The sequence below is a fragment of the Peromyscus leucopus genome, chromosome 1 (assembly GCF_004664715.2).
Source record: "Peromyscus leucopus breed LL Stock chromosome 1, UCI_PerLeu_2.1, whole genome shotgun sequence".
NCBI lineage: Eukaryota > Metazoa > Chordata > Mammalia > Rodentia > Cricetidae > Peromyscus > Peromyscus leucopus.
Window position 1 is genome coordinate 148,556,087 of NC_051063.1, and position 17,053 is coordinate 148,573,139.

Sequence of the window (17,053 nt, forward strand, 5' to 3'; positions counted from 1 at the left end):
CCCCTTACTTTCAGGTATTCCTGGAAGAAGCCCCCTTTCCCATAGCAGACAGAACGTAAGGTCTCAGGTGCACACTGCTATTGTATGAGTGGTAAACTCCAGGAGGATGTATGAGCGGCTCAGCCAGTCTCCACACACACATGCTGGTGTTTCCATGTAGTTTAGACAGCCCAGGGAAGACAGAACCCTGCAGGACAGAAGAGATGACTCAGACCATTTTCTGCCCTCTCCAGGAGATGTAAAATTATGCTTTATACCTAACCATGGAGGTATAGACGTGAGGCCCCAGAGCACGGAGCCTGAGTGGGGAGGATGTGGGCTGGCAGACAGGCCCTCCAGTCACGGACATTCTGCCTGGTCTTGAAGGAGGTCTGGCAGGTTGCCAGGTGAGAAGGAGCTAAGTTGCCGGGAAGAGGAAACAAGGCACGCATAGTGTGGAAGGTGGCTGAGCAGACCTTGCTCGGAGCAGGGGGTGGTTGGCCCTGGTTGGAAGGAAGCTGGGAACTGGATGGGATTCAGTGTACAGAGGTCTGGATGGTAAAAGATTTTCCGACAGCATGAGCTCATCTGGGCTGGTTTAAAAATAGCTCCTGCACAAGATGGAGACTGCATTCCAGGAGCGGAGGCCAGGCAGCTCGCTCCTTCGCTGCTGCTCTCTGTTGGCTGCTTCTGTGGGGGGGCAGGAGAGCAAGGGCACCACAGCAGAGAGGTATCCATCCCATCCACTCAGTGGAGCATGCGCTGTGCCCCACTTAGGAAAGAATAGGGGGGTAAAACACGGGCAGCCTGACAGTGTATCCGTTACTTTTCTGTTGCTGTGATTAGAACACCATGCAACTTATAGAAGAAAGCAACCGTCTCCAGGAAAGACAAAGTCATGCTCTGAGTGGATGAACTGTCTTTAGCTTCTGTCAGGCCCCTGGTGTTGGGCGCTTTTGCATTTCATGCATGTTGCTTGAGTATTCTCTCGATTCTTCTCATTTCTGATAGAGACTAATTTAAAAGAGTTCCTTATTAGACCCCAGGAACATCCGCCCACCCCTCACTGCCTCGCTCTTGAGCAGCAAGTACAGGGATTAGCAGCTTCTGAGGCAGAGGACGACAGCGCACATCCAACCTGCTCACAGCCGTCGCTTCCCCTCTAATTTCCGACAATTAGAGAAACAGCAGTGAGTCAGGCTAGCTGGAGAGGCGGGGAATGTGTGTTGGGTAGTCTGGCGGTGGCCATTTTAACCCCATGGGTCCCTCGTTCAGATGTAACCATCAGCCCAGAGCACACTGATTTTGCTGCATTTGACCACATTCTGAACCCTGGACTCACCCCTGCTAGTGAGAAATTCTCCAACTGCCTGCACCACCCCTGTCTAAAGGAGCCCACCCTATCCCTGGCACCCCTGGGTGCTCCCGGCCACCCAGCTCCAACATCCTCACTGGCCCCTGCCTATCCCCGGAATTAAGGAGTGACCAGATCCCTGGTGTTTTCCTCTTCTGACACACATCGTTCACTGGTCACCCGCTTTAGAGCCTGGAGGCTCCCCTGAAGCTCCAGCCTCTGCTGTCCCTCCAGTCTTTCGAGGCCCATTTAGATCTCATCTGCTTCGTGAGTGCCTTGTAGACCCCCTCTTCCCACACTGATTGGAGGGCTGTGTTTGCTAATAAAGCTGTTGCGTTTCACTGTGTACACGTGAGTCTTAGTGTCTGTCTCTCCCCTCCCACTTCACTGACGGGCTATGTGAAAGCTTGGAGCCCATGCAGTATGGGTCATTTTACACCTATAGATGAAGCCATGGCCCAGGCATTTCCGTGGCACAGGTCACCTCTGGCAGGAGTGCCCGAGGCTAGAGAGAGAAACAAGTATTGGTCAACACTTTAGAAGCAGAAATCCAGGCAGAGAGCATCTGTTTTATTCAAGTGTTTCCCTTGGTATTTTTAAGTGGCATCCAGTGTTCACAGTTGCCTCTACAGAATATTCTGGAGCTCATGGGCTTTCTTCGCCTTCGGAGCAATGTCCTATGAAGTATGTGGATCCCTAGATACTCGTGTCCAAAGGGCCCATACTGAACTATAAGGAAGTGTGTGCGACATGTTGGGCTCACAATGCAGGCCTGAAGTACTTTGCAGGACTCTGAGAAGGGGCTTATGTATAGGGCATGTGCCAAGTATACTTTGTGACAAGAACTTGCTGAGTGAGCATGCTCAAAGGTCTAGCCTTTTCTCCTAAAGTGCTGTTTGGAAGCATGAATGGCAAGTGTCCTTTTGACTGCAGTGTTTAGGCATTAGAGTCACAGGAGTGAAGACTCCCAGGAAAAATCTGTATTAAAGACTTCCCAGGCACACACAAGAAATAAAAATCAAAGGCATCCTGCCTAGCAGAGGAAGCAGAGCAGAGGGAGGGCCTCTCGGGGCTCCCCTTTGTAAAGTGTGTGTTTAGCAGTCATGGCTTGGCAGGTTCAACTAGGCATTTTACCGTGGTAAGTAATGTGTGTGCAATTAGCTCCGTTAGCCGCCAGCCACGCAAGGTCTGGATAACGCTGCTTCCCTGTGCTTTCCAGTTCTTCCCCCAGAGGTCCCATTCTGCCAGTGCCGCCTGCCTGACTCCGCACGGCACCATTCTCCACCAGACCCTGGACTTCGACGAGTTCATCGCCCCCCTCCCGCCTCCACCCTACTACCCTCCAGAATACACCTGTACACCCACAGCGGAGGCCCACAGGTCAGTCCTCCTCCCCGTGTCCTGTGTCCCGTGGTGCGTGAGAAGCCGCAGACAGGAAGCATCTCTGGGAGGAGGAAGTGGTGATGGCGGGGGAGAAAGAGGTGCAGAGGGGAACAGAAGAAAAGCCAGGACGGCAGCATGCACCTCACAGGGATAGGAAGTGAAGAAACGAGATGGGACCTAGCGACACAGTTCTTTCTTTTATTTTTGTTCTTTGGGGTTTGGGTGGCCATGATGAGTCAATTGTGTTCCATTTTTATTTTTATTTTTTGTTGTTGACAGGGCCTCATTGTACAGCCCAGGGTGGCTTTGAACTGTCCACGTAGCCCCAAATGGCTTCATACTTATGATGCTCCTGTCTCGGTGTCTCAAGTACTGGAATTACAGGCGAGCACCACAAGGCCTGACAGAATAGCAGATTTCTGTCGAGGTCTTTGCAGTGTTACCTAAATAGCACCGTAGGCTGGGGCTGGGGTCAGCAGCCTGCAGCGTAGGCCAGGCTCTGTGGTGTGCTCACAGTGCCAAGTTGCCCCTGAGTGACGGTCGTCACCGAGCGCGGAACATTAATTAGAAATTCCATCAGCTTTGTCATTGATTTAATTATAGTAGACAGAGCTTAAGTGTTCAATGAAATACGAGCATCTCTCAGAAGAAAGACAGAAGTTAAACCTGCTCAGGGAGTCAGGCTTTTATTTTTCAATGGGATGAGTGTTTGTCAACACTCGGATGGAAATGTCAGACCCTGGCCTGGGCCCTCAGGGGCTGACCATGTTCTGTTTTCTAGGGGCCTCCACCTGGACTTTGCTCCCTCTCCCTTCAGCACTCTGTACGACGTTGCCATCAACAGCCCTGGCATGCTGTACCCTGCTGAGCTGCCCCCACCCTACGAGGCCGTGGTGGGTCAGACTCCCGCCAGCCAGGTGAGACTTGGGCCCTGACAAGACCAGCTCTTATGTATACCCTACTTCCTGGCCTGTCCTCAGAAAGCTCCCAGACAGGTGTTGACTGTGTCACAGACCCCAGCGACTGCCCTGTGATGAAGCCTCTGCATGTCCTGGGCAATGTGGGACCCTTACAGAAACTGCAGCCTGGGCACATCACGATGTGAACTTGCCCTTGGGATACTGGACCTAATTCCTGCAGCCAGACCCAGCCTAACTCAGATGTGTCTGTGTTCCATGCTGCCCAGTGTGTCTGGAGGGAATAGAAGGAACTGGGGCAGCTTCTAACCTGTGACCAGAGCAGGGGGTGCTGAGCTTGTAGACTAAGGACTCGGGACCAAGACCTGTCTTAGCCATTAGACATGATCTGACGGAGCTGTAAGAGGCCAGGCAGCCCCAGACCAGGGATGTGCCTCTGCTGCCAGCTACTTGGGACCTTCTCTGAGCTGTGTGTGCTAGGGGCACCTATTGCTCCATGGTTCCCGACCATTAACAGGCATTTCGAGTATGTCTGTAAAGCCTTGGTTCCTTCTTCTGAAAAATGATGAGGGGAAAAAAAACCAACACATTAGTATCAAGCTCATAGGATGAAAGGAAATGGTGCTCTGCAATGTAAGCCTGGGAACATGGTAAATCCTGAATTCAGGAGACATCTCTGGGCATATTTTGGTAGCATTTTTATCTTAGCCATTATTGTTGTTGTCTTTGTTGAGTGTGAAATCTCTAATCAGGCAGAGAGGTGAGGTCATGGGACCAGGGAGGTCTTAAGTGGAAGCCATAGGGACAGAGCCAGAGGTGGGGACACCGTAGTCAGGTAGCACAAGTCACAGAGCTGGATAATACCACAACATGGAGGGTCTGCAGGACATGCCAGGTATGTCCACACTCTGTCCCTTAGTCCCTGCTGCCTGACCCCTGGTGCAAGGCTTAGACTTTTTGACATCCCCTCAAGCTCTGATCCTGCACCTTGGACATCACGACGACCCAAAGGGGTGGAGGAGAGTCAGCATTACTGGTGTTTACCTCAGCCACTGACAGGATATGGATCCCATGCAGAAGCTCTGTTTTTGGAGTACTGCTTGGCCACTGTACCGGCTCAGCCTCATAAGCCTCAGAGATAAGCACAGCCGTAAGGGTGGGTCACTTTCTGGAGGCTGAGTCAGGGCACGAGGAAAGGCAGCAGGGCACATGCACGCTGTGATCCATGGGAAGGAAGCATGGGCAGTGCTGTTCAGACTGTTGGCATCAAAGGGAAAAGAAACATTTAGCCCAGGGATTCTCCCTCAGTATTGGGCCAGCCTGGTGAATCCTGCCTGCCCCGACATAACCAGAGAATCCTTGAGTAATGCCTTTGTGCCCACCCCAATCCTGAAATGCCCTGCATGGCTCAGTGGCTGCAGGTGGCACCTCCCGACCCAGGATCTTGGCCTCTTTTGTGTACATGATAGAAGTCACGGTGTAGGAACTGCCTGAGAGGAAAGGGTGATTAGAAACTCAGTTAAGGTGAGATCCTGTAATCTCTCAGCTTGGACAGCCATTTGCCTAGACTTCCCAAGCAGAGCAGGAACCTCCGACTTAGCAATGAGGTTTATCTTTCTGTTTATGATAAAAAAAAAAATAGTGAAGATATTGATTGTGATGACCAGCCTTAGCTCTCAAAGGTTCCTAGCTTGTACTGGGTATTCAGGGAGGATCTGAGAGCTCAGATTTAGTGATGTGAAGAAGTGTACCTGATTAGAGATTTCACACTCAACAAAGACAACAACAATAATGGCCACAATAAAAATGCTACTAAAATATGCCCAGAGACGTCTCCCGAATTCAGTATTTACCATGTTCTCAGGCTTACATTAAATAGCACCATTTCCTTTCATCCTATGAGCTTGATACTAATGTGGTATCAATGTGGTACCCAGTGGGTATCCAAGTCCCACAAAACCTTGTCAATCAAATCCCAGTGTTGGGTCCACTCCCAGGAGTTCCAAGTCAGTGGTTGGTTGGGGAAGGAGGGAGGGTGCTTGAGGAGTTTGCATTCCTAACAGCTCCCCACGCCTGTGGTTCCTGGGGCTCACTTTGAGAACTGGAGCAGATCGCTGTGGCAAGGTTTGTAATGCAGAGATGATAATATGATGGATCTTATAGGCAAATGTGGTGCCAGGGCCTAGAAAGGTGGGAGGAAATATCACCAAACCCACATGACAAGACCAAGAAGAGAATGTGTTAGGCCCAGAGCAAGGCCCTCCATGGATGGCAGACAGCAGGAAGTCAAGAGGTGATGGAGGAAGGCAAATGGGCAGCTCCATTCTGGGAAGCAGGGGCCCGGAAGCCATGTCTGCAGTAGTATGTCATTTCATGGGTGCCTTGGGTGGGAGGCTCTGCCATTTCCTACTCCTAGGCAAGGCTGCTAAAATTCCAGTTTCCTGCTGGGGAGCTACTTCTTGGCTTCCCTTTGTGAGGTGGTACTCATTTTCGTAAGAGAGGGCAGGGTGGATGGATCATGATTCCATGGGCCCTTCCCTGTGGACAATGTCAGGCCTGGGGCATTGCCCTGTCAGACAGAGCCTTTGCTTCCCAGCAAGACCCTCTTTCCAGAAGCCTCATGCTGGCTTTCCAAGGCCCTTGAGTGCAGATGTGGGCTGTGGCTGCAGACTTTGAGTGTGACATTTAGTACCCACCCCACATTGCACACTAGACGGGTATTGATTCATGTTGCATCACCAATTTTCTCTTTCCCCAAAGAGCACAATATATTTCAGGTTAATGTATGGTTCTGAGATCAATATGACACTGTTCTTCCAAGGCGCTGGAAAATTCTCCCTTCCGTGATTTTTCTCAGAGAACTGGGGTAAAGAGGGCTAAAGGTCAAAGCTGTGTCATGTTAGTTTATGTTAGCTCAGAAACCTGCCACCCGCAGGGGCTGGCACAAGCTCAGTCTGCTATGGAGCAGGCCAGGTACGTGTGTCACATGTCCTGTGGCCCTTCTCCAGGCCACCTGTACAGCAGAGACACATCTGGTGATTAAGGACATGCAGCTCCCGGGGCCAATTTTCTTTGATGCTCAGGTGTCAGGGCACTTTTCAATTCCACAGACATCTCTGGGAGTCCGGAAGTGAATGAAACCTATTACCATCCACAGAGGGAAGGCTGCGCCCGCCACCTGCCCCCTCCTCCAGGGTGGTCCATCTCCCTTGACCAGATGTCAAGGAGCTGCCCCCCTTCACAGCGTGAGCATTTTCCCTGGGTGAGGGGGTGGTTAATTGCTTGCCCCTGCACAACAAAGGGTGTAAGAAATTGCCTATCAGCTGTGGTTAGAGCAGAGCAGACCAGAGAGGGGGACATGAGTGAAGTGGGGACACACAGGCAGTAAGGGAGTAAGAAATGGCAGCCGGTGGGAAGATTGTTTTTCCTGACACACTGTCGGTCTATGTTGTCCAGGCTGGCCGTGAACTCTTAGCCTCAATGGAGCTTTCGTCTCCAGTCTCCAGGATAACTGAGATGCCAGGCGTGCCCCTGAGAGGATGTTTTTAGTCCTTTAACTGAGGATGCTCATTCAGACCTCTTCCCTTCCTTGATCAGCACATACTCCCTTCTGGCATAGGTATGGATGTCATTCTGTCCCACAGCTCCAGGCTGTGTCCCACAGCTCCAGGCTGTGCCCCACAGCTCCAGGCTGTGCCCCCAGCTCCAGGCTGTGCCCACAGCTCCAGGATGTGCCCACAGCTCCAGGATGTGCCCACAGCTCCAGGCTGTGCTCCACAGCTCCAGGCTGTGCCCACAGCTCCAGGCTGTACCTACAGCTCCAGGCTGTGCCCACAGCTCCAGGCTGTACCCCACAGCTCCAGGCTGTGCCCCACAGCAAGATCACAGAGGTGAATCTCTAGCCATGGCAGCAAAGCTACGGAGATTTTTCTCACTTGACAAGTTCCTGCCTAGACACAAACTTACATTCCAGGGACCACTGGCGGCCGGGCTTCATAGCCACGGGATATAAAACCATGAGTCTACTGCCTCGTGGAGTTAACAACCCATGTGATGACAGCACGGGACAGCTCCCCTCCCCTGGGACTTCAGGGAGAGAATCGTACCTGGCCATCTGGGTGGGGCCGTGGCATGTGGGAAACAAGGAAGGTGGTCCAGGTGGAGAGTGCAGCATGCCGAGGTGAGGGGGTGGGGCAAAGTCTGCTGTAGTACTCTAGGTACAGGTTTTCTGACCTTACATGTCTAACTATGGAAGTGCCTTTGATAAATCCAGTGTCTAGGTTGACCTGACCGGGAAGTACTTGACCGGGTACGGCTAGGAAGGGAAGTCTAATACAATACTAGAAGTTACAAGAAAGGAGATGGGCAGGTGTGGTATCACCAGCTGTGAGTCCTATGAATTATATGTTTAAAGGAAATGACCCCTACATTTAAAACTGGGGAGTGGAGTATTTCGAAGATGACTTTGAGTATATGAAACCCTCAATGACAGCTGATAATTACCCCCAAACAGTGGCTTTTCATTAATCTGGTACTAGATGGTTGACCTCATCCAGGAGTGAGAAACCCATCACAGAAATGGGGCAGAATTCCCATGCAGGGTTCCCCACAGAGCCCGTCTGCCTGAATTCCAGTTGATCCTTCAGCTCCAATGGCTGGTCCAAGTAGCATCTCAGAACTCTCAAGTCCCAGGTTCAGGCCCTTCCCTTGTTTGCTTCTCTGCTGCTCTGATAAAACATCATGACCAGGACAGCTTCTAGAAGGACTGCTTTATTTAGCATACAGTCCCAGAGGGACAGGAGTCCATCATGGCAGGGGAACAGCAAGCATGGCAGCTGAAGTGGCAAGCAGAGAGCTCACTACTGAACTGCAAGCACAAATCAGAGAGAGAGGGAGAGAGAGAGAGAGAGAGAGAGAGAGAGAGAGAGAGAGAGAGAGAGAGGTGGGGGGAGAAAGACAGAGATAGAAACAGAGACAGAGAGAGCGCAACAGAAAGACCTAGAACTAGCATGGTGTTTACTCTCCAGAGTCCACCGCCAGTGACGTACTTCCTCCAGCAATGCCACACCTCTTAAACTCCCCCAAACAGTGCCACCAACTGGGGACCAAGTGTTCATATGCCCGACAGACATTTCTCACATGGCTTGGGGTGTCCCAGGGCAAGTTACATAGGAAGCTTGTCTCTCACACTCTTCATCCTGCCAGGATCCCTGTTTATGAACCTTAGTGGCTGAACTCGAATATCAATTTAGAGTCCGCGCCACACTTGCCCATCCCCTTGACTGCCTCTGTAGCGCTACTGAACCAAATGGCCATTTCCCCCACAGCTTTGTGCAGTGAGGTGGCCTCTGCCATCAGATTCAAATTAAACCCCTCACACTCTACTCAGAAGTGATAGATGCGCTCCCAGGAGCCATCTCTTTTCCAAACCACATTTCCTGGTGCTCGAATATGGGAGCCAGAGGGAAGTGAGCGATACCCTGCAGAATATGAAGCAAATCCAATTTCCTCTTGACCTTGTCCCTTTGTGGATTCTATTTCTCTTATTTTATTTCTGTTTCTTTATTGCCAAAGCTTTCTTTTTCAGGCTGCATGTTCTCTCTCTCTCTCTCTCTCTCTCTGTGTGTGTGTGTGGGGGGGGGGTGTATGGGTTAGATATTGGGGAGAGGATTCTGGAACAACATAGCCCTTTAGGCAGTTTCCTTTTGTTATTTAGTGGAAGATTCTTGGCAGACATTTTCAAAATTGGTTATGGGTGCATAGTGAGTAGAGTAGGGGGAAAGGTGTGTGGAGATGCGATGGTGGCATGAATTCTCTCTCCCTCGGTTCCCTCCCCCAGCGTCCTGGCGGGCTTAGGAGGGAGAATAGCCTGTGTGCGATTGCTCCAAAGCGTATCCGTGGATGGAAGGCAGCATGGAGGCTGCTCTCCTCCCTGGCGTTCGCTTGATTTCCAGCTCCCCTCTGCCCACCACTTCCCCACCACCCCAACAGGGAGCATCTCACACCCTTCGTGTTGGTACCACAGCTGGAGGCACCCGCCCTAACTCCATTACAGTTTGCCGAGCAGAGACGAGGACTAGCAGCTCGCTGATTGAAGTGGCGGGCGACACGGGAGGCAGGAATGTAATTACCTGGGCTGGAATCGGACCGAGCCACAGGGGCTTGCCTCACCTTCCCCAGTCTCCTCTCGAGCTCATTACTTGGCAGTGTGTCCCCAAAGCAATTCTGAGATAACACAAGGAGTCAGATATTGTTTCCTGAGCTGGCAAAGGGGTAGGTGGCAATGTGGCGGATGGGCAGGGTGTGGGGTGTAGGACAGGGTGTGGCGTATGGGCAGGGTATGCCATGTTTCAAGCCTGTGCCAGATGCCTGAAGCACAGTTGGGAGAGTCGTGCCTGTCAGGGAGGAGACTGCAGCACACACAGCCCAGGTGAGATGGGGCTCAGCCTCCTGTGTCCTGTTTCCTGAGACCTCTCCGGATCAGAGTCACTCCGTGTACTGGCCAGTTGTGTGTGTCAACTTGACACAAGCTAGAGTCATCAGAGAGGAAGGAGCCTCAGCTGAGGAAATGCCTCCGTGGGATCCAGCTGTAAGGCATTTTCTCAATTAGTGATCAATGGGGGAGGGCCCAGGCCCTTGTGGGTGGGGCCATCCCTGGGCTGGTGGTCCTGGGTTCTATAAGAAAGCAGGCTGAGCAAGCCATAGAGAGCAAGCCAGGAAGCAGCACCCCCCATGGCCTCTGCATCAGCTCCTGCTTCCAGGATCCTGCCCTGTTTGAGTTCCTGTCCTGACCTCCTTTATCGATGGACAGTGATGTGGAAGTATAGGACAATTAAAATCTTTCTTCCCTAATTTGCTTTTTGGTCATGGTGTTTCATCACAGCAATAGAAACCCTAACTAAGACAGTCCAAGAGGAGAGTGGCAGAATCTCCCCGACCTGAGCTTGAAGAGAACTCTCCAAGTCCACATTCCACCAAGTCAGGGTGGTTCTGAATGATATGCCATTGCTGTCACACTGTGGGTTGGCATGCAGACCGGCACCCCACCCAGCGTGCACCTGGACCCTGACCCAAAGCTCAGGCAAGAGAGTAGTAGCCTAGGAGCTCCCTCACTCTGTCTGCAAGGGAACAAAAGCAAGTCAAGGACAGGGAGTTCACTCGGGATGCAGCCGTTTATCCAAGTGCTCATGCCACACCCTAGCCATGATGGAGGGAAGTAAGTCGGGTCTCATGACCATTTGTCCCATGGTTTATTCTTCCTGGAACCACAAGGAAAAAGTGAGAGAAGGCAGTTGGGGGTTGGGACTGTCCTAAGTTCCACCAGAACAATGGAGGATGGCCTTTTGTCTTAGAGTTACTATTGCTGTGATGAAACACCATGACCAAAAGCAAGCTGGGGAGGAAAGGGTTTTATCTGGCTTACACTTCCATATCGATATCGCTGTTCATCATCAAAGGAAGTCAGAACAGCAACTCAAGCAGGGCAGGCACCTGATGCAGAGGCCATGGAGGGCTGCTGCTTACTGGCTTGCTGCCCTGGCTTGCTCGGCCTGCTTTCTTACAGAACCCAGGACCACCAGCCCAGGGGTGGCACCACCCACAATGGGCTCGGCCCTCCCTCATCAATCACTAATTAAGAAAATGCCTCACAGGCTTGCCGACAACCCTATCTTCTGGAGGCATTTTCTCAATCGAGTTTCCCTCTTCTCAGATGACTCTAGCCTGTGTCAAGTTGACATAAAATTATCCAGCCCACCTATCTATAGTGCCCTAGTGGAAGGTGAGTAGACTCGGTGTACGCCAGGCCCCTGGAAGGTACTCTGAGTGCAGAAGGCCAGAGAAAAGGGCTTCAGTCTTATGACTTGAACTCTGGAGTTTCACACATACCCCACCTCATAAACTTAAGTGAGAAGAGAGGAATGTATGTGTATGTCTCCACTCCTTCTCTCCAGATGAGCCTTAAAGCCAACCTGCACAGTTGTTCCCCAGAGTATTTGTCCCAGGATGTCCCTCACATGCTGTTCGCCCGGAACCTATACACGTCCTCCTCTGTACTTTAAGCCTAACAGGATGCATCCATGTAAACTCAGCATAGGGGCATGGAGATTCCTATTTCACCCTTTGGAACTTTTGGGGAAGTTTTCTTTGTTGATTGAATCGAAGGAATTTGAGGGCTCAGAGGACTGGCTGTGTTCCTGGAGGCTGCCTGGGTGTTCTGAGCAAGGGTGACGCTTTGTGTTTCTTGCTGTAGGTTCCAAGTGTCGATCACCAGGTGGCTGACTCCAGTTCCGGGGACCCAAACACTGCTGCTGACTTCAGCACACCAGGTAACCGGACCTCTCTGTTTGAAGCACTGCTGTGTGTTTCCCAAGGATGTCTCTCTTCTCCTGTTTCCTTGCCCTGCCTCACCTGCCTCCTGCTCCTTCCTCTCTACCTGTAGCATGGCGCTTCGGCCACAGCATTCTTCCCTAACCTAGGTCCAGTAAGTTGTGTCCCCAGGAGAGCTCACACTTCCTCTGGGATGTTTTGTTGACTCTGCCCTCAAGGTCCTTTCTCCTTCACTTAAGTATGTGAATTTGAAGAAAAAGTACCTTCAGCTTGAGATCCACTCTTTTAGGAACAAAGAGGAATGTTTAGATAGTCCCTGGCTCTCAATGATCTGACTACACCATATATATATGGTGGAAGAAAAGTAATGTGCTATTCGGTAGAAACTGTTCAGCTCTGGGATTTTATATTTTCAGTAAACGGTAAACATACACTTCTATAAAAGGGACTTTGCATTAGGCAGCTGTGCATAACTGTAGGCTGCTGTGTGTGTTCTAAGCATGTTCACAGCAGGTGAGGCTGAACTGTGATGCTCAGGAGGTTTAGTACATGTGTTTCCACTTAGAAAGGTCTCAACCTGATGAGGTTCCAGGACGTGATTGCAGTATTCACTCATGAACATCTGTCCCAGGCTACTGTGACTGTACTCCTCCCTCAGCAGGAGGCAAGCTGGACTAAGAGGCTTCCAAGGACAAGGCTGGGCAGAGGATAAACCAGAAGTCATGAACTTGACAGCTCTGAGAGGCAAATGTGAAAGACCAGATTCCTGAACACACTGGAACCTCCATGGCACTGACCTGGGGTGCAGGAGAGGTATTAGATGAGCAGATGTACCTCAGCATCAAAGCAATGAGAAGACAGGGGATCAGAGAATCTCTTTCCTGGGGACTCCATCTAGACTTACAGGGACAGCTTATTTGGAGAGCAAAGTCATATAACTCATAGCATCCCATGACTAACCACAATTAATTATTGCTTCCAGCAAAGAGTTGACATCTAAGAGGAGCAGGAAGAAGCCAACCTTTAGAGAGGACTCCTCTGTGTTGCAAGGAACCCCAAGTCTCTGCAGACATGGGATTCAGAAGTGATCATGTCCCTCCCTAGGCTACTCCAAGGGGCCATCAGAAGTTCCCCTGGAGTCTGGTGGAGTGGTTAGAAGGCAGTATCACACCGCTTTGCTGCATTCCTGGGTTGGGCCCCACAGCTCCCAACTATGAGATGCCTACACATTACAAGTTCCTGGAAATCATGATTGAAAGGGTTCACAAGGTAGTTGGGACCTTCTCTGGCTATTCCATAAGAGTAGGTGAAATTGGACAGAGGAATCTGGGTACTCCTTGCCCAGGACCTGATCAGTGAGCTCTGGAGCTAGCCCTAAGACCAAAGGGTACTTCCAGCACCCAGTCTTCTAGAAATGATGCCAAGTACAAGGCATTGTACTAGTTTGTACCGGATTGTACTAGTTAATACCTTAGAGGCCTGCGGGCCAGCAGACTTATCTGTTTAAAAGATACCTCTGCTGTACCACAATGAGGTTGGGTTAAGGACTCTTTACTGTTTTGTTTTGTTTTGTTTTGTTTCTTATATGTTCAGTTGTTCCAGCCCATTTTTTTTCTTGCACTTTAATAATTAAAAAATATATGTTAGAAAAAGGTGAAGTTATAACTCACTCATAGAGAACTTGCCTGCCATATGTGAGGCCATGGGTTCAATTCCCAATACCGGAAAAAAATAAACAATTCAGTTGGACATAATTATGTGGCTCTGTCTCTAGGCCCTCTATTCTGTCCCCTTAATCTGTGTGCTGCTCTCCCAGTGCCATGCTATCCATGACAGTAGCCCTTGAGTGGGCTGAAAAATCTGGAAGAGTATCATTCCCACATCATTCATTAATGCACAAAGGTTGAGTCCTAGGGCCAGTGATTTTCCATATGCATTTCAGAATGAGTCATCTCTACCTTCATAAGCCATTGCTGGGATTCTGTAAGAACCACATCAAACACATAGAACAACGTGGAGAGACTCTGCTCATCTACAACTACACATTCCAGTCCATGGATTCAGTCCCCTTCCCTGGACCACTCTGGTTTCCTTCAACTCAACTCGATAATGTTTAGCCCCTAGATGCTACTGTCCATGCTTTGTTAGGTGCACACTCATCCTTCATATCTATGGGGGGCACGTTTCAGGACCCTTGTCAGATGCCAAAACCCAAAGATATAAGGGATTTGAGTCCCTTACATAAGATGATAAAATATGTAACTCATGCATGTCCTCCAGTATACTTTAAAATAAGTCACCTCTAGAGTATGAATCAATGTTTTGGTTTGGTTTGGTTTTTCAAGATAGGTTCTCTCTTGCTCTGTATAGCTAGAGAAGTAGTTGAGGGTCCTACATTTTGCAGGCAACAGGCAGTTGACTGAGACACTGGGCAGTATCCTGAGCACAGGAAAACTTAGAGCCTGCCCCAACAGTGACATGCTTCCTCCAACAAGGCCATACCCACTCCAACAAGCCACACTTCAAAATAGTGCAACCCCTATCAGATTATGGGAGTCAATTACATCTAAACTACCACATTCCTCTCCCTGGCCACCATAAGCTTGTAACAAATATCATAATGCAAAATTCCTTTAGTCCAACTTCAAAAGTCCCCATAGTCTATCATAGTCTCAACAATGTTTTAAAGTCCAAAGTTCAAAGTCTCTTCTGAGATTTATGCACTCTCTTAACTGATATCACCTGTAAAAATAAAAATCAAAAAGCAGACTACATACTTCTAACATATAATGTCACAGGATATATATTACCATTCCAAAATGCAGGAAAGGAAGCATAGTGAGGAAATACTGGACCAAAGCAAGACCAAAAACCAGCTGTGTGAACTCCAGACTCTAAATCTCCATGTCAGATGTCAAAATGCTCCAGATCTCCAACTCCTTTCAGCTCTGTTGAGTGCAGCACACTTGATTCTCTTGAGCTGGTTCCACTCCCTATTAGCAACTCTCTTCAGCAGGGATCCCAGAACTCTGGCATCTCTAACATACTGGGTTCTCCAAGGTAATCCAGGCTTCAATTTTACAACTTCATGCAATGGCCTCTCTAGGCCTCCATTCAGGAACATCCCTGACACATGCCTGACCTTGGTGGCTTTCCTTAGGCATGGAGGCAAATTCCATTACCCATTTCTTCTATCCTTAATTCTAAAGCCAGAACCGTGTGACTAAAGTTGCCAAGTTCTGCTGCTTGCTGAGGCTGGAACATGGCCCCCTCATTCAGTTACATCTTCACGAACCTTCTCTTTCTGATTTTCACTGCCTAAGTTTGGCTGTCCTGAAACTGGATCTGTATATCAGGCTATCCTCAAACTCAGTGATCCAAAACCTCTGCCTTCCCAGTGCTGGGATTAAAGGTGTGCACTACCACACCCAACTATAAAATTTTCTTTGATTCCTTTTCACAAGTTGGAAATCTAGCTAGGTGGAATCTTGCCCTAAGGTCAATACTCCCTTTATTTTATTTCTTAACCTGTTTATCTCCTTAAACATAGAACTCATTCCAGTCCACTTTCTGGTGCTCTTTTTCTCTAGAATTATGTTTCCTTGTTCAGCTCGTTCCTTTTCATTATATATCTTCATTAGAGGTAACACTAGTAACCACAAAACAGAGTCTATGCTAAGCTGTTTTGAGATTTCCTCTGCCCATGGAATTAGTCCAAAACTCTTCACTTTAGCCTCAGGCAGACTCTTTGGACAAGGGCAAAAGGCAGCCATTTTTTTTTTTAACCAAAATATCACAAGACCAGTCTCTAGGCCACAGACTAACATTCTTCTCCTCTGCAACCTCTTGATCCCCACATCACACTCAGCACTGTCATCCATGCTCCTACTAGTTTGGCCCATTAAGTGGCACTTAAAGCATTCCACTGCTTTCCTAACCCAAACTCCCAAAGTCCATATTACTCCATAGAAAAACATGGTCAGGCCTATCACAGCAACACACTAGTCCCTGGTACCAACTTCTATCTTCGTTAGGGTTTCTATTGCTGTGATGAGACACCATAACTATGGCAACTCTTATAAAGGAAAACATTTCATTGAAGTGGCGGCTTACAGTTAAGAGATTCAGTCTACTATCATCACGGTAGGGAGCATGGCAGCATGAAGGGAGATGTAGTACTGGAGAAGTAGCTAAGAGTCCTACATCTTGCAAGAGGAAGTAGACAGAGACACTGGGCAGTATCCTGAGCACAGGAAACCTCAAAGCCCACCCCCATAGTTATACACTTCCTCCAACAAGGCCACACCCACTCCAACAAAGCCACACCTCCTAATAGTGCCACTTCCTATGACATTATGGGGGCCAGTTACATTCAAACCACCACATTTAGCATAGACACAAAAGTTGGCAAAAGTGCAGTTGGTTGAATGGATGGATGCAGAACTCATGCACACAGAGGGTCAACTGCATGCCTCGGGATTTCATTCTCTTCGCTCAGCAACAGTATTGCATTTGGGACTTCCAGGTCCCCTTGGTCATTGTTACTGGGTGTGATGGACCATGCCATAGAGATGTGATTTGCTTTTTTGTTGATCTTGTCCCTTGTTACCATGCTGAACTTGCTTTTTAGTGTTACCATTCTTCATAGATTCTAGTTGCTTTTAAACTATTATGAATAATAATGTAGGTTTGGACATGGGCAAGACCACAGGGGAACGACAACCCAGAATTTTGGCTGGCATCTCATAAACCAGCCTGTCATTTTAGGGTTCTTTATCTAGAAGCCATGTTTATATTGTTAGTTGGAGTAATCTCTACTTCTGGAAGTGCCCTGGGGTCTAACATAAGGAAAGCAACTTTAAAAGTGAAGGTGTTTTCAGTCTTCATGATAGTAAAAACCTGGGGGGACAGTGAAGTCCATTAATGAGAGCCATAAAAAACATGTGTCACATGCTAGATACATTATTCTACATTAATTAAGAAAACTACAGGTGGGTTTTTTTTTTTTTTTTTTGGATGAAAAATTGGAAGTCCATTAGGACCGTAACTGTCATGAAAACAGGCTCGAGCATTACGCCAGGGACAGTGAGGA

At 49.2% G+C, this 17,053-nt stretch overlaps 1 protein-coding gene across 1 annotated transcript in view; it reads left to right on the forward strand.

Moving 5' to 3' along the window:
* Fam189a1 (family with sequence similarity 189 member A1) overlaps nucleotides 1–17,053 on the forward strand; it is a 237,740-nt gene that overhangs the window by 210,080 nt on the left and 10,607 nt on the right. The window contains exons 5-7 of the mRNA XM_028872832.2: nucleotides 2,553–2,713; nucleotides 3,498–3,633; nucleotides 11,885–11,960. Coding sequence (XP_028728665.2) covers nucleotides 2,553–2,713; nucleotides 3,498–3,633; nucleotides 11,885–11,960 — 373 coding nt within the window. The remainder of the gene's footprint in view (nucleotides 1–2,552; nucleotides 2,714–3,497; nucleotides 3,634–11,884; nucleotides 11,961–17,053) is intronic.